Genomic DNA, 18,586 nt, shown 5'->3' on the forward strand with positions numbered 1-18,586 from the left:
TCATGTTGGAGTAGTAAGCTATCAATCATCCAACACTTCATTAACATACTATTATATGAGCATGACTAAAGAAGTCGCTTACTACACAAATGTGAGCTGCAAAAATATAGTGAATAAAAAACAATAATCCATTTTCAACGTCCCTTCTCACTCGTACACTAAATTAATGTCTTGAAGACTCTAGTGGCGTTTGGTAGGAGGACCGAGGGACAGCGAGGGACAGCGTAATGTAATGCAACGCTGCGTCTCCATGACCCTTACACACCTAATTAACCTCTTTCTACTGCTCTGTGTTGAGATACAACTGATGCTCTTCGCCGGATTAGACTCATAATCCTCAATTAGCGTATCATACGTACACTGAACTTGTGTGCTTTGGGACTTAGAGGATTTAGAGGCACAGCTAACTTAGAATGAAGGAATTTTGGCACAAGGAGGACAGAGTTGGTTGGCAGCCGGTACCATTAACTTCTGTATCAGTGCTGATGTAGACAGATTCAAAAATGAAAGACTGGCTGATGATGAAGAGCTGACACTCAATAACGAAGTCAAAGCCCCAGTTAGCTGCTCAGGCTCCAGTCCAGCCAGGAAAGACTGTATTGACCTTAAAAATGTGAGGTCAAGCATAGGATTAGGTAATGATTTCAAAATGCCTTTACTTCTGTGCAACCACCATCATCAGATTAAAGATTTCTGGAGAAGATGCCGATACTGATTTAAGAGAGAAGTTGTTAATTAGTTTTTTTTTGTTTCTGTTTTCCTGCCAAGGGACAAAAACTAGCTAAATATGGTGTGAAACATCTCATTTCTGTTAGTGTGCGTGTAAATCAAACATAAAGACCAGTACCGATGTATCTGTAAAGAGAATATCTTCTTATAAAATTGGTCGGTCTCTAATCAATAGTGAAAAGTATAAATTGACATTATGCTGTTTTCTTATTACTGTTTCTATTACTATCACCGAAAACTAATAGAAAATTGAGAACTACAGAGTAACTTCTGTCGCATAAAAACATTTCTTTATCGATCTGGGTGATGAAGAAACAGTAATGGTGTGAGGATATAACACCAGACTTCATCCCTCCATAACAAAGTACTGTAACACGTACATTAACAACACCTTCCACCTACAGGTCACTGCATGCGTACTGTATACATGTACCATACCCATTGCCACTGCACATAGGGACAAGCTAATTTGTGTTTTTAACTCCAGCCTCTTGCTGCACTGGCAGGGTCAGAATCACTATTAAACTGATCCCATCAACATTATGTGACATATCACTTTCCAAGAGGTCGTAGCAAGGACCCGGTGTCGGAGGAGATTGGTGTCTGGCTCAGAGATATGTTACCAGGGCAAATACGAGAGCTGGACTCCGGGTACTTTGTATGAAAGACAGTAACTCTGTATAAAGCACACAGTGCCCTCTCCCTGAAATCCATCAGTTCTTATGGCATCCATCCAGTGGCTACTTGCTGCATTCGGGACGGGACGCTGAGCGCTTGGAGCCTCGGCTCAGTCGTCCATGTTGACTTCTTCAATCAGCTTTATTCAGTTCACAGCTCAGGACATTCGGAGATTAGCAACTATCTATGATTTCCTTGTTTCTCTGCCATATATGGCTGCACTTCATTAAACACCATAAATGTGGAAACTTAAGTTTGCTGTAGTCATCATTGTGCGTGCGTGTGATTCCATTGTGTGTGTGCATGGTAGACGTGACTGGAGAGAGGACTCAACGAGTGCTGACCTTGCGTTCTTTGTCTCCGTACTCCAGCCCCAGTGTGTCCATGGCACGGACGATGGCAGCCAGGGATTGGATGGTGTTGCTGAACACGACAGGCTTGTACTGCTTAACGTCATCACCAGAGAAGCCGTCCTCGTGGATGATCCTGAACGCACAGAAACACACACACATGAGTCAGTGGGTCACAGACTTTGAGCTGTGCTGCTGTAAACATTAACAGTGATACTGTTACCAACAGATTCTGACTGATGTGGATTTCTGAGGAGCTCAGCTGATATTAGGGAGTAAAACAGTTCCAATATTAATATATTTACCAACGAATATATTAAAAAGACGTCATCATCAAACCCTAATGACAAAGAAATGTAATTGTGACTTGTAATTTTACAGTTTAAACTTCATAATAAATAAATAGAAAACACAAATACACATTTACAACCAAATATAAACCTTGAATTAAGAAAATTAAAAAATTTCAGCCAAATATAAACATAAATGCGAATCTTTTCCTAGTTATATATTCTGTTACATACGTTTGAGATGCAAGTAGAAACCCTGATACGTCTGTATATTGGTCTCATATCAGCCAATAATAACCAATAAATCCAGTAATATTACTAAACCAGACTCTCAATTATCAGTAGTGTGCTGGCCTGACAATAAGGTAGGTGGAGGTATATTAGAAAGGTTAGATGAATAAAGGTTTTGGGAGAATGGAGGTGGGAGGTTGCACAGAAGCACAGGTGATTGAAGGAGGAGGGTTACAACAAAAACACAAAGGCAAGAGAGCAGGACAGGGGGGGGTTGGAGGGAGGCCGGGGAGGGTCCATAAACAGTCGGCTAAGCTGACATTTAGGCACACAGTGCCCAGCAGCAGTGTATCCTGCTGATTTAAATGTCATGCTATCTTTTACTGCAGCTAAGGACACACCGAGAGGCCGACCCAAAGAAACAGAGTCAGAAGGACAGATGGACAAAGTGTGAGAGAAACGAGAGAGGACAATATACAGGACACCAGAAAACAGTCCTCTGATACAGACAGACAGATATGGGTTGGGGACCATGATGATGCAATAAAAACCCCTGGCACATTAATCAGGTTGAACTAGTCCTGGAGTGACGATCAAACCGAGCTCCTTCCTGAAACTTCAAATAGCTCCATCACAGCTGCAGTGCTGGCTCACTCACTATCCTCTGGAATAAATGACTATTATTGTGGCTCTGTCCTCCTGAAAACGCCTGACACAGCACATAGATTAGCCGATGGGCGCACCACCCACTAATCTCTATGGTGAAAGAAATACTGTTTTGGTCACCTGCCTATTAGATGTCAGCCAGGCAGCCGATAACCCGTCCACATCTCAGAACAAGCGAGCCGACTGACGGGATGCTAATGAGCTCCTGTCAGGACGAATACAAGTACCAGGACACCCAGCCGTGATTTCGAACAAAGCTCGAGTGTCACAAATGCAAAGTCTTTGGAAAAAGAATTAAAATAATAATAAATAAATAAATAAAATAATTCACATAGAGTTTTAGGACAAATTGTTGCTCAGGAAGAAGCAAAAGGCCAAACACAAAACCGAGGAAACCAAAAGAAACTAAAATTAAACTAATACAACTGAAAGGAACAAATGCAGCCATTGTAGCCGGCCCACATGTGCAGCTGAGCCCCGGAGCAACTGTTTAAAAATAATCATCATTTTCTGTCCTTTGAGAAATTACAAAGGACATTTTTTAACCAACACAAATCAGAAGCGTGGAGATTTAACCAATTAATTTATGACACACTTGAGAAATGCAGCTGTAATGATGGTGGGGGTTGGGGGGGGTTGGGGGGGGGTGAAGTGTGACGGATCGATTTATTGAATATGGTCTGATATCAGACTTCACAGACATACTGGCAACAACGATTATGTTTAAGAAAGAAAACATTTATTCCACACAAACAACAAGGCAGAACATGTGGTTCCCATTTTTTGTAGTAAACAAAAAAAAAAGAAATATATTTATATATATATACAGTGGAGGAAATAATTATTTGATCCCTCGCTGATTTTGTAAGTTTGCCCATTCACAAAGACACAAACAGTCTATAATTTTAATGGAAGGTTTATTACAATAGTGAGAGATGGAATATCAAAAGGAAAATCCAGGAAATCACTTTAAATAAAATATATAAACAGACTTGCATTTTATCGAGTGAAATAAGTATTTGATCCCCTGCCAACCATCAACAATTCTGGCTCCCACAGACTGGTTAAATACTCCTACTCCTTAGATACACTGAAAAAAACATGTTACCTGCAGCAAAGACACCTGTGTGTCAATCAGTCACCAATCACCTGTATAAAAGACACCTGTACATGCATTCATCAGTCAGACTCCAAACTCTCCACCATGGGCAAGACCAAAGAATTGTCTAAGGACATCAGGGACAAGATTGTAGACCTGCACAAGGCTGGATTGGGCTACAAGACCATAGGCAAGAAGCTGGGTGAGAAGGAGACAACTGTTGGTGCGATCGTTCGAAAATGGAAGACGCACAAAACAACCATCAATCGTCCTCGTTCTGGGGCTCCTTGCAAAATCTCACCTCGTGCGGTATCACTGATGATGAGGAAGGTGAGAAATGATCCAAGAACTACACGCGAGGAGCTTGCTAATGATCTCAAGGCAGCTGGGACCACAGTCACCAAGAAAACCATTGGGAACACACTACGCCGCAATGGATTAAGATCCTGCAGTGCCCGCAAGGTCCCCCTGCTCAAGAATGCACATGTACAGGCCCGTCTGAAGTTCGTCAATGATCACCTGAATGATTCAGAGAAGTCTTGGGAGCAAGTGCTGTGGTCAGATGAAACCAAAATTGAGCTCTTTGGCATCAACTCGACTCGCCGTGTTTGGAGGAGGAAAAATACTGACTATGACCCCAAGAACACCATCCCCACCGTCAAGTATGGAGGTGGAAGCATTATGCTTTGGGGGTGTTTCTCTGCTAAGGGGACAGGACGACTTCACCGCATTGATTGAAAGATGGACGGGACCATGTACCGTAAAATCCTGAGTGACAACCTTCTTCCCTCCGCCAGAGCACTGAAAATGGGTCGTGGATGGGTCTTCCAGCAGGACAATGACCCAAAACATACGGCCAAGGCAACAAAGGAGTGGCTCAAAAGGAAACACATTAAGGTCATGGAGTGGCCAAGTCAGTCTCCGGACCTTAATCCCATCGAAAATCTGTGGAGGGAGCTGAAGCTTCGAGTTGCGAAGCGACAGCCTCGAAACCTTAAGGATTTGGAGATGATTTGCAAAGAGGAGTGGACCAAGATTCCTCTTGATACGTGCACAAACCTGGTAATTAACTACAAGAAACGTCTGACCTCTGTGCTTGCCAACAAGGGTTTTGCCACCAAGTACTAAGCCATTTATTGGCAGGGGATCAAATACTTATTTCACTCGATAAAATGCAAGTCTGTTTATATATTTTATTTAAAGTGATTTCCTGGATTTTCCTTTTGATATTCCATCTCTCACTATTGTAATAAACCTTCCATTAAAATTATAGACTGTTTGTGTCTTTGTGAATGGGCAAACTTACAAAATCAGCGAGGGATCAAATAATTATTTCCTCCACTGTATATATTTGGTTGTATTTTTGCTTTCTTTTAATCCACAGTAATTTTACCATTATTATTATTTAGGTTTATGCTTAAACTGTGAAACCTTACATTTCTTTGTGAGGATGGAGGATAAAGGATTGAAAACAGTACCAACTTTTATTTTATATATGGATCAGCAGAGGGTATTTTTTACATCCTAATCCTTGTTATTGCATTGGCTCCTAAAACTCCATCTGGGTTGGTCTCTAGTTAACACAACACATAACTGACTCGGATTTCTTAAATCTACACGTACAAAAAACAAAGTTGTGCTTCACGGTCATAATTATCAAAATACATTGAAAAACTGATATAAATATCTGTAACTATAATATCTAACATGGAAAAAGATGGCATTTTTTAAATAGTGGGAAAGGAAGGATTTCATTTGTGTCACACACACACACACACACACACACACACACACACACACACACACACACACACACACACACACACACACACACACACACACACACACACACACACACACACACACACACACACACACACACACACACACACACACACACACACACACTTTCTGAGTGCGTGTCTTGTCAACTGGAAAACACGTGCCACTATACACCTGTATGCAAGTGTGTGTGTGTGCGTGTGTGTATTTGCGGTCTCATGGACAGATTGTTGGGCAGGGTAACGTTTCAGATCAATCAGGCAGCCTGCCAGTTCTATATAAATACACCAGGCTTCTATTTACATCGGTGACTTTCACACATGGGGCCAAAGGACAGATCTACACACTGGAACTAGGATAAATATATATATATATATATATAAGTATATCCCTACTGTATCTGTATGATGTGCAAACAGGTGGGAGGGTTTCCATGCAGGGCTCAAGTATGACCCTGCATGGACGTAACCTGCATCACAACATAAAAAAACGATCCCACATCTTTTCTGCAGCTCTAAATACGCCGCCATGACTTTTAGTCTTCTCTCTCTTGTCTCACTCAGTTTTAATGACCTGCCAACCCGACACTTTCTCTTCCATCTTTCTCGGCAACACAAAGGTGAAAAAAGGACAAGCATCCAATTAAGAGAAGTGGATCTCCCGAGTGAAAGTTCTATGTTTTATTGATCCGTCCACACCCACCTCCTCCCGTCTTTACTGCCCTTCAGACTACGTCACCTGACTTCCTCATTTTGTTTCTGTCAGAACTACTAAAGCCGCTGGAGGTTCTCGAATAATTAAACATAATTAAGTCACAATAAGGTCACATGACCTACGGGGTCGACAGTCTCCATTGCTTCAGGCTTTGAAACAATAACCTTTAAAGTGGAACCAGGGAGCTCGGAAATGAAGCAACATGAAATATCCACCTGCTCTAAAGTAATGACCAAAGCATTTGGGTGCAATTTAAAAAAAACATAAAAGAAACAATACCGATTTTTGAAAACTCAAACTGATAAATTAACCATAACAAGTTTTAGTAGAACTCAGTGTGGGGTGTTTATGAAATCAAAATGTTATGTCTCGGGAGAAGATTTATTCACCGGCAGAGGGATCAAGCAAGAAAAACAAGAACAGTTACAAAATATAAAGATTACATTATAAAAGGAGGAGAAATTTAAGATGAGTGTTTTGGCAAGTGTTTGTTAAAGGTGTATTGCAGTGTCGCAGCTTTTTCCTGTGAGTGTGTGTGTGTGTGTGTGTGTGTGTGTGTGTGTGTGTGTGTGTGTGTGTGTGTGTGTGTGTGTGTGTGTGTGTGTGTGTGTGTGGAGCTGGCAGGAGTGCTGACGTGAGCGTCCATGCAAGTGAACCTTTTCTCATTACCCACTCTCCAAGCCCTTCTGTCAGCAAAGAGAGAGCACTGTGTGTGTGTGTGTGTGTGTGTGTGTGTGTGTGTGTGTGTGTAATTTCCAGTAGCTTTGGCACAATCTGTACGGTGACCTGAAACATAGTTTAGTTTCACACTGAGGCTGACAGATGGACAGAGAGACGGACATATGGGCAATTTAACAATGATATTATTGCGTGATATTGTTGTACGGCTGCCATTTTGGTGGCCAAATAGCAGATGTTCAGTGTAATGACCGATGTCAGCAAGCAATCAAACATAATCAATATTTGCGGTTTGACATGAAAATTATAATTTGTCAATTCTAGATTCAATTTCTTGGTTGTGTGAAACTAATCTGCTAATTTATTTATGGGCCATCTTTCATGAATATTCCCAGGATCTTTCTCGAGGTGTCTCACAATTAAATGTAATCTTTATAAAAATGTTCCCTAATGTGAGCTGCTCTCTAGTTCTGTTCTGAATTGCATTGTGGGAAATTTGAGTCCATCAATGGACTCAAATTAAAATAATGGCCACATTGAGTACACATACTACTCTAGGATTGGTTTATTTTGGCATTTTACCTGTGTGAACATAGAGAGTTGAAACCTGCGGATGATAAGTATGTAAAACAAATTCCAGAAGAAGAAGAGAAGAAGAACAGCAGAGTAAATAACCTAAATGGTCCAGGGCATTGTTTTCTTTCTAAGATGAAGGAAGAAAAACCTCTTCTCTTTGAAATGGGCTATTTCAGCAGAGATGTTTGTTCAGCATTCGCCTTTGAGGGCTGCACTGTGTTAGAAAACCATGTCCACATCAGCAGATATTAGCATCGGCCTGCGAACTAAACCAGCCACACCAGTTGGACAGTTTATAGGCAATTAAGTAACGACCACTACACTTTGGTACCAGTTCCTTCGGGACCTGGAGTGCATCAGACCGACCTTCAACACCTCCTCTCAGGTGTCGACACTTCTTTTAAACTCCTGGACAAAGAAAGGCCACAAAACAAATTGTCTGTGGGTTTTATAATAAAGATGTATCCACAACTTGAAAGGCCCTCAGAGCAGGCACACCTCTGCCAAGGCGAAGGCTCTATCTTGCCACGTTAAGCAAAGTGGTAAAAATCATGGATCTGCCCCTCAACAACATTTCATGGAAATTTATTCAGTAGCTTTTAAGTAACCCTGTTAACAAACAAACAGACACACAAAGGCTGCTGAAAACATAACCTCCTTGACAGAGGTAAAAAAAACAACTCAAATCAAGTGACTATAATGTCAAGGTTACTCCTGTCAACATGACATTTCATCAAGTGAATAATAATCATTCTCAGAGAATCAGAACACACACACACACACACACTAACACACACGTTAGCCTCTTCTTCTTTCTGTCTCCCATTATCCCCCACACTCATATTTTTATCCTCACACCTACTCATGTGAACACAAAGCCTACACACTGCGCTGTGCAATTAGGTCTTTATCTTTGTTTTGCATTGTTGCTAGCTACCACTGTTTGTCCTGACACACTGACACACACACACACACACCAAACACGTACACACACACACACAAGTCCCTTGGATGAGTTCTTATTGATATGCTGTGCATACACTTACTTTGTGGTCTTTGTCGACAGAGCTCTTAGTTGTGATAAAGTGTAAACTGACTTACTCCTGTCAGCACTGCTGGACAGAGTTACTAACACAACCTGTGTGTGTGTATGTGTGTGTGCGTGTGTGTGCATATGTGTGTGTTTGTGAGTGATGGAGCAAGTGCAACGGGTGAAGGAGAGAGAGGGGAAAACAATGTGATGGCTGATAATGGGTATGAAAGAGAGCATGAAAGAAGAGGGAGATAATCAGGAAAAAGAAGCTATAAATAACTGGAGGTGTCGGTAACACAGCACCCACAATGACGGACAGACACACACAATAAGTGAGATGGAGGCCTCAGCTGCTCGGTCATCTGGCTCCACTCGCTTGCCATCACACCTTGAGGTCAAGCAGCAGCATCCTGAGCACATACTCTCACACACACACACACTCCCACACCATCAGCTCTCTATCTGCTTTTCTTTAGAAACAATCAATTATGTAATTCTGACTGTGGCATGGCTCTAGGGATGGTCAGTCGCTCTGTCAGTCGCTCGGTCAGTTGCTCGGTCAGTCTACCAATTATTATTACCATGAAATGTAATATTGATATTTTTTGGGTCCAGAGGATGAATCTTCCCATTTCTCTATTTTGCAACCAAGAAGTTAACCTGTCTGGTTTTCAGTAAAACATCAAGTGTGTTTCCAAACATGTTTTTATCAGAATATTCGATTTAGTACATTAAAAGTTTAAATGCAAAAAAATTGAAAAAATGTAAATAACTGAAGACCTGTAAAACAGTTGCTACTTGGAAGTTAAATAGGAATATGACTTCACTATCCAAAGAGGCCTCTGCTCCACTAAAGAGACTAAATATTGCAGCAGTTAAAAACATCACATCTGTGAGGAGTGTTGAGGACATTATTTATACATGAAACTAACATATGCAGAAAACCAGCTTCTAATGGAGGAACCTCTGTTCGTCTGTATTTAGATAGCTTCGATTGGTTTAGAGTGGTTCTCAAGACAGCTTCACTTTCCTCTGTGTTACTTCACTGGGAAATGGGCGGATCAACACCCAGATATTTTTACGTTGTGCACATGTAGTGTTTTAAGAAGGTTGGAATACATTTTCTATGACTTCCCTGACACACTTTAGGAGCAGAAAAGGGAACACAACTATGTCGAGGCTGGTGCATGGCTCAGGGCCTGTGGAGGCGCTGTGTTGAGTGTAGAACTTTTTAAAAATAAAGACGCAAGCAATCAGTTTCTACAGGCGGGCAAATTCTAACACTGCGTTATTTGTATAACATGTGTAATGAGAACCTATTAAAAAAACTGTCACTCAGCAGAGCACGTCCCTCCACCGAGGCCCAACAGTCACTCATTTGTACCAAAGTGTTGGACGAATGAGTTGTGAAACATATTCAAGTAACAATAATCAACTCCAGTTTCCATCACTACATATGTACACATATTTTTTTATAACTGTGTCAATGCATTTGGCCTATAACCCTGATTTACTGGTGGATACATCTACTTCCCTAATATATAAAAAACCTGGGGCACAGACTATTATATCTATAAGCAGTTTTTCCTCGTGTTCCAGGCTTTTTCCAGATAACTGGTAATTCTCTATGAATAATATAACAACTCAATCTTTGCACTTCATCCCTTACTTGCATCCCTTTTTTATCTGACAACTCTTATCTTCAACTGTTCTAAGCAAGGGCAGAAAACAGAATACTCCCACGAGAAAAAGTTAATGTCTTTAACCCCCGGGTCCCCTCTACTAAAATACAGTGTTTCCTCAGTTACAGGTTGATGAGGGGTTTCCTCCTTTGAAGAGTTTTTTTTCTTTCTCGTGCTAACAATGTCTCCCCTAATGCCGAGGAGTCGCCCTGGCTCCAGGTTGGGTCATGTGCTGGTGGAGGGTTCCTCGTGCCAAGGGACACAGTCTGCTTCACTCCGGTTCAGCAGGGATGTTAGGAGCTGCACACACATGCGTATAAATCCAGGCAGACAGGAGAGCAGAATAATTACAGTTCGCTATTACATCTAGGAAGACCTCATTAAATCTGTCTGCCATTATCCCTCTGTTTCACTGTCACGTGTTATCTCTATCTGCCGCTCTCCTCTGCCAAGCCTTCTTTCATCCCCTGTTATTCCTCTGTCCTCTCTCTCTCTATCACTCTCTCTCTCCATCTCCGTACATTTTTTACCAAACACATCACACTTGTTCTCCGTCAGTCTGCTGTTCTTTTTTCGTCCCTTCTCTGCCCTCCTTCTTAATCATTTATTCCTCTTTTCTTTGTGCCGCTCTCCTCTAGCTTCCTCCCCTTCTCCATTTGCAATTAAATATTAATTAAACAAACACAGTGTTGATGAAGGGCACAACTGTGTCCCTGCCCAGTCACTGATTTCTACAGGGAAACACACACAGGTACACAGGTGCTCATCTGGTAAAGCTCAGTGTGACTTGAGTGCAGAACCATAACTGTTGTCTTATTAACAGTTAGGTAAAAATAGCCACACCCAAAACTTTGCACTGATGTCTCGTGATGAAGTTTTAATTTAATTGTGGGTTTTATTTTTGGATGAGTATTTTGATTCGACTGGTAAACCTGACGTTTGCATTCGTCTCTAAACTGTTTACTCAGGACTAAGCCTGATAAATGCTCAGTTCCTTGGTAGACACTCTGACCAGAAACCAGTAATCGTGAGTGAATAAAATGTAAATATCTGGCTAATATTATTGTTGGCTGGCTATAGCGATACAGCTGCCGAGGTCCGAGGCCTTGTAGCATTGGCTCGCTGCCTCATCCATTCACAGCGAAGCCGTTTTAGCTGTGCTGTGCACATTTTAGGTTTGAGTCTTGGCATCTGTAACTGCTGATCTGTGAGAGATCCCTTTAAAAGTAAAGGTAAAGAAACGAATCAGAATGTGGAACAATCACTATAATGATATTATTAAGCTTATCAGCTGGATAAGTTTAATTTGGATTATTATTACTATTATCATTAGGTGGCTTTGTCACGGGACGTGTCAGACTAGCTGTGCTGGGTGTGTAATACGCAAATATGGGCATTGTGATGCCACATGATGTCACGATGACCGGGAAGTATCGGCCAAACTATACTCACAGGGCAAATTTGGGGTTTTCAACTTTGCATAACTTGTACACACACAAGAATACCTACATTCATGTCTCCCTTTAAGAGAAAGAGAAGCTGTGAGCACCACTGTTCCCACCAACCAGCTCCAGTTAACCACAGTGGGGTAGTTTCCCATCAAGGTTTTTCTCTGTATCTGCTTTGGCGTGATGTTCAGGTTTTCTTGGGAGTTTCTGGAAACTTTCAATTGAATCTAGGCCATTTACTGTCTCAACATCTATCACTGTTTTATATTCACTGCTTCTAAGGAACCTGGAATCTTTGCTGCAGCCATTTTATGTAATCTTGGTTGGCAGCACACGTTAAGGAGGATACATAAATATGTCCTTGCAAATGTAATTGAACATATTATATTTGTGTAATTCAGAAGACTCAACAACTATAAACAAGTACAAACTATTTAGAAGAGTTGTCGTGTTAGCATCAAGCGATGGAAAAGAAGCAGCGACTCTTGTTCTGCATTTCCAGTTGTCAGCACAATTAAGGAAATTAATTGTTTCCAGGAGCAGCCGATAGCATCAGACCGTGTGTCCTGTCGCCGGCCATTTGACTCACTAGTAGATTGATGGACAGACAGATAGGTGGCTCTGGCCTGGAGGCCTAGCACAGCAAACTGAATGTTGGTCCACAACTTTGATTTAGACTGAACAATCCCAACAACTAGAGGGTTAAGAAAAATAAGTCCTGGATCCACCCGCTTAATATGGTGCCGCCAAAATTGAATGTGTTTCCTTCTTGGGTCATGCCCTGCCCCTCCCCAGAATTGGGCCATCTTCGTACAGCCTCAGCAGGACCTGGGGTTTAGTCCTTGTTTGAAAGATTTATATATATTTTCGATAGGACAGATCATTTTTGTCTATAATAATAATGATAATGATACTAATCTGTCAATTTATCTCCTGTGTTGATCAAGTGGAATAAATGCTAAAAATTAGATTTTCCGAAAGTACACAGAGGGTCTTGATAAAATCTAATCATGTTTTTTTATGTTAAGTTCATTATTTAAATTACATTAAACTAAATCAACTCCACTTTATGAAGCAGTAAAAAAACAGCAGTGTAGAAACACTACTGAATAGATTGTATAACGTTTGATTCCACACTTAGGTGTGATACAACATTCAAACACTCTTCCAGCTCTAAACCAAGCCACAGTCCCCATCAGCTGACTCTCTATCAGCTGAGCATGGCCACTGTAACAAGACTCCATTGTCTTGTGGTGTGCTGAACTGACATGAAATCTGCCAAATAGGTCTTACATAAAAAAAAAACACTCACTCTCACATCAACATATGCACAAAGACAAAAGCATAGACCCAAAAAACACACACTGTCGACTTTGTATAAGTGCTGTACACACACTGACAGACACGCAGACACACACACTCAAAGATTCCTCCCACAAAAGACCTTTGTATTTTATAAGACTTCCTGATTAGAGTGCAGACCACACACACAGTCACCCTGACCAGGCAAGAGAAAGCAGAGGTGGTTTCCAGTAAAGACAGTAAGTAGATGGCATGGAAACAGGTGGCAGGTTCAATGGTGGAAAGAGACTCAGTATATTTATTCTAGTAATGTATTTACATAAAGGATACTTGTACTTGACTCGAGTTTCTTCATTTCATACTTTGCAGAGATGATGAGCATTTAACTGTAGTTCATTGTAGAGCAGTGTATTGACTTGGCACAATTAGCTGTAGATGGCTGCGTTAATATACAGGAGATTTTGGCTTAGTTTCTGGAGAGTGGGAGGAAGTGGAAACGCGTCGGCCACAACAAACTGGACGTCCTTTCTTCATAAAACCAAAAATAAGACTTTCTTTACCAAGGAAATCCAACACTTCTTATTAGCGTGTATTTTTAGCAGGAAGGCAAATGGCGTAATCAGCCTTGCTTGTCCCTGCTGACTGTGTGTGTCACTGACAGGCTGTCAAGAGGAGACGGAGGTGCACACCCACAGGTGCAATTCTATTCTAATTTATTCATTATACCTGGTTTACCATGAGAGTGGTAAAGCTGCAACCCCACATTTGAAATAATGGGTGTGTATATGCCTCGATAAAGTTGTGGTACTCGATACTTAATATAAAAACGTTCACCTTCCTATGTGCAGAACGCACAATGACACTCAAGGCTGCTCGGAGGCGTCGGCGAGCACACGCACACACATGCAAACGAGAGCACACACATGCAAACACAGCTATCATGATGCCTGTTATTTCGAAGCTCACTGAGGCAGCCAATCAGATCATCCTAGAGATGAGCACGCCCAGGGCTATATTTAACCAATGAAGGGTGAGTATCTGGCTGACAGACTGCTTCAGATGACCAGTTACAGACTGTCTCTTCATGCAACACTTGGGTTGGTGCCAACACGAGTTCCCCTTTAACCACCCCCCCCCCCCCCCCCTTTCTCTTTCACTCTTTTTTTGCTCTGTTTTCTGTCCTTGTGTGGAACCATCCCAGGAAAAGGAGGCTAATAATTATCGAAGGGAACAGAGTCCAGGAGAGGAGCGCACTTTGCCCCGTGTCCCTGGCAACCCGTCTTTCTTTGTCGCTTCCTCCACCTTGCCTAATAACTGAGAACATGTTCTTCCACGTCTCTCCTCTCCTGCTCAAAATGGCTTCGCCGCGCTCCTCTTCCCTCCCCGGCTTCATTTGCACTCGTCCTCCCTCCTTCTATCTTGCTTCACCCTCTTCTCTCCTGTTTCTTTTCACACTCTCGCAAAAAAATTGAATCTCTCTCCCCCCCCGGTTGCTTTTGCTGGGTGTCGCTGTCACTGAGGATTTTCACTTCTCTCTCGTCATCCGTCCCAATATTCCTCCACTCCTTCTCTTTTCATCCTTACTTCCACCACTCTCTGTCTTTCATCCAATGCACAGGGCACTTAGTCCCCTTCATTAAAACTCCCTCGCTGTCTCCCTCCATGTGTCCCCTCTCCCACTCTCTCTTTCTGCACAGAACACCGCCACCTTTTTTCTCCCTCTGTCCTCCTCCCCTTCCCCCTTTTATTCTCCTCTTCTGAGGCTTAAACCTAATTATCTCCTGTTCTAGAGAACCCCCTCCCACGCACTCACACTCACACACTCACACACCCACACACGGTGGGAACAGCCTGTGGGAAGCAGTGCAGCCGTGAGGGACGGGCAGCGTTTGTTCTCCCTTTGGGCCGGTCGCCTCTGATCATGTCAAAAAGGCCCAAACACACAAACACACAGATGAAGATGGAGAAAGAAAATGAGAAGTACTGTATGTCATACACTCAAGCAGTGTCTTACTGAATGAGGCTGATGTTTGACTCAGTGCAGCAACGTAATAGAAACTTTTAGCAAACCCACCCTCTTTATCTTTGAGGGTAAAAATTGCTGAAACATAAGTTCTAGTAAACATTTTAAAACCTTTGGATATAAGTTACTTTTGGTTTGTAAACTACAGATCAGGTTGTGAGAGCTATAGGAGACATGTATACTGGTGTTATATGGGTCGTTCTCTGTAAATGATTGGGGGAGAAATTACTTGGAGGGTTTATCAGGAATGAAAACATGTCACAAGTCCTCATGTGACTAAGAGAAGCCAGGAGGAGTCACTGGGCGCATTTTTTTCCAAGGTGTCTAGACCTCACAGCAGCTGGTTTACACCACTGAGTGAACTATCAACACAAAGAGTGAAGTTCCCAAATCTAAACTAGTCTCTCTATTTTCCTATTAGTTTATGACATCATAACCGTAGTGTTGACTCTAACGGCTAAAACAGATTCAGCCAATACATGACAACATGGGGGTTAGGGGAATTGCAATGGTGTTAAAGGTCTAAAAATGTTTACCTTCATCGAAGAGGATATGTTTGTTTGTTGGGTGCTTGTTGTCTTGGTAAAACATCTTTTTGTCTTTGCCGAACTTGCATAAATTAGTTTTTTCAGCACATTTGACTGGAAACACGACAACTCACATCCTCTTGACATTTTTGCGGTTTCATTGTCCTTGCTCTCTCACAGGAAATGTCTCTTACTCCCTTTGCAAAAATGAAGAAAAGAAACACCCAACAAACAAATATATCCTCTTTGGTGAAGGTAAAAACTTTTTGAACTTTAACACCATTGCAATTCCACTTTCTGTAACATTGCTAGTTTAGTCACACTTCATACTTGTAATAGTTGCTTGATGATGAGATAAACCATTAAAAATATCTCATGTCTACCGAGCAAGTTAACCAGGATTGATTCATTCCTCTCTTGGCACATTTACATCCATTTCTGAAGTTTGCCGTCACCGAAGAAACTTTGAACGGGGAGGGGGGGAGGGGCTACACTTGTACCCACCAGAGTGTAGAGGCTTTGTATGTGGTCAGTAGTGGCTTCCTGTTCGATTATATAAAAGTATTATTTATTTTTCTGACACACACACGTTGAGCCCTGCTGGAGAGGTCAGTTTGCCAGCTGGGCAGCGAGAGAAACCTTTGCACACGTCTAAACACACACAGGCTTCATAAACAGATGGTGTCTCCCGCGCACACACACACACACACACACACACACACACACACACACACACACACACACACACACACACACACACACACACACACACACACACACACACACACACACACACACACACACACACACACACACACACACACACACACACACAGCAAGCTCTCTGCACAAGGTAGAGATATGTTCTTCACACATGACCAGATCCCCTTGGGTTGCAGGCCCAAATATTAAACTCAATGATAGAAGATCACATGATACATGTATGTATTCACAGGTTCTCCAACAAGTTTCTTCAAGATTCCTTTTTTCTGAACATTCATATATTTTACTCTTGCCGTACAAACGTAGACATACATGAGGCCGTGTCATGGCTTCACACTTTGATGATTCACTCATCCATACACAACTTTAATATTCTCTCTCTCTCTCTCTGTGTCTCTCAGCAGAACTCTGCTCGCCACAGAGATGTTATCACTGCCTCGAGTTATCAGGTGTGTTTCCGTGCATCTGCTTCGATGCATATTTTCGATTTGTGGATACGGCAAGAGTGATATTAAACACCGCCAAAGATAGCTTGGGAGAGCTGCAAAAGTAGGTGTGTTGATACAAGCTAAAAGCTACCAGGTGCAGTGGAAAGAGATTTAGCAAATACATGATGTTGTACAAGAGTCACGAATTATGCCTCATGGTCAGATACGTACATGGCTACAGACGGAGCCTTCTGTCAACATTCTGCGTTCTTTTCATCCGTATTTGTGCATTTCTTCTGAAAGCTTACGGATTCATGCAAAACAGACAAATTGGATCAGTACCACAAGAAAAGTGGTAAGTTGGCCCAATGCTATTTTCTTTCTTAGGCGGTACATCATCATAAGCTCCACCACGTCGCCATGTTTAAGATGTCCGAAACTCTCAACTATGCACTGCCCTCTAGTGGATGTATTGCTTAACAACCATGCTAATGTTACCGACATTTTTGCATAAATGAGCCTTTAAATGTTAATCAAGCTTCTGCTCCAGAAAGAATGAAAACAAGGAGACGGCAACGATACTTCCATCTATTCAACAAAAAAAACAACACTTTCCATCATGTTAATGTTGCGTCCTCTTTCAACTGACCGGAAAATTGGCGCCACCTACTGCATATAGTGATGAACCAATTCCTCATAGTCGCGTATATGTCGGGGTAAGAAACGCACATGATTTTGCATATTCTTTTGTCAATTTTCTGTAAATCTAGTTAAAATTAGCAGCACATTTCCATGGAGCCCCGACTACTGTCAGCGAGAAATTGCGTAATCTTAGAAACCAAAAATCGTCAGAAACAAAACTAAGAAAGAGGAAACTTCAAGAAACCATTTCCTTGAAGAACCCACGATAAAGACCCAAAACGCCCTCCTCATAGTTTCAATTCTTCTCCCCTGAGCTCACATGCACAGCTGTGTCACACACTTCAACATATACAGCATAAAATCTAAATCTAATCCACTCCTCCCTGTGCGTCTCCGTCTGTCTCTGAAGAAAGCAGGCACACGACAACCCCCACCCACACATACATACACCCACACACACTCACACACAACTGGTCACTTGAGCACGCCCCAGATGTTCAAAGCACTGTGAAAGAAAACGCAGCGAGTGCTTTCCGAGCCTCTGATGCGGTTCCGGAAATAGCTGAGCATCTCTGAACAGGAACGTAAAGGCTTCCCTGGCAGGGCGCTGTCCACCACTTGAAAAGCTGCTTCACTCCCTCTATAATATCACAGGCTCTTTGTAAAAGACACACAAACACTGGAGTCCATTGTCAAGAAGATAAATAAATCCAGCCTTCAAAGAGCTCGGCTCAAAACTTATTCCAGCTTGGAAGTTTGGATTTTTCCAACAGAAAGATGTATTTTTCTATTGGTTTTGTATTTAAACCTTCTCGCACTGAAACGGCCACAACAACGTAAGTGTCAGCACTCTTTATTAGGAAGAGAATTTGCTGTTGCACGTTGTATTAATCTGCTTCCTATTCACAAATAAGACAACCCCTGAGATGCATACAGGGTGGATAACACAAAACCTGTAATTACAAAACAACTCTGTCTCACGTGA

The 18,586-nt window shown here is 42.0% G+C and overlaps 1 protein-coding gene across 3 annotated transcripts in view; it reads right to left on the reverse strand.

Moving 5' to 3' along the window:
• gnao1a (guanine nucleotide binding protein (G protein), alpha activating activity polypeptide O, a) overlaps nt 1-18,586 on the reverse strand; it is an 80,293-nt gene that overhangs the window by 52,632 nt on the left and 9,075 nt on the right. For all 3 annotated transcript variants that reach the window (XM_053427661.1, XM_053427662.1, XM_053427660.1), the window contains exon 3: nt 1,752-1,893. In XM_053427661.1, coding sequence (XP_053283636.1) covers nt 1,752-1,893 — 142 coding nt within the window. The remainder of the gene's footprint in view (nt 1-1,751; nt 1,894-18,586) is intronic.

The sequence above is a fragment of the Pleuronectes platessa genome, chromosome 7, assembly GCF_947347685.1.
Source record: "Pleuronectes platessa chromosome 7, fPlePla1.1, whole genome shotgun sequence".
In the NCBI taxonomy this organism is placed as follows: Eukaryota; Metazoa; Chordata; class Actinopteri; order Pleuronectiformes; family Pleuronectidae; genus Pleuronectes; species Pleuronectes platessa.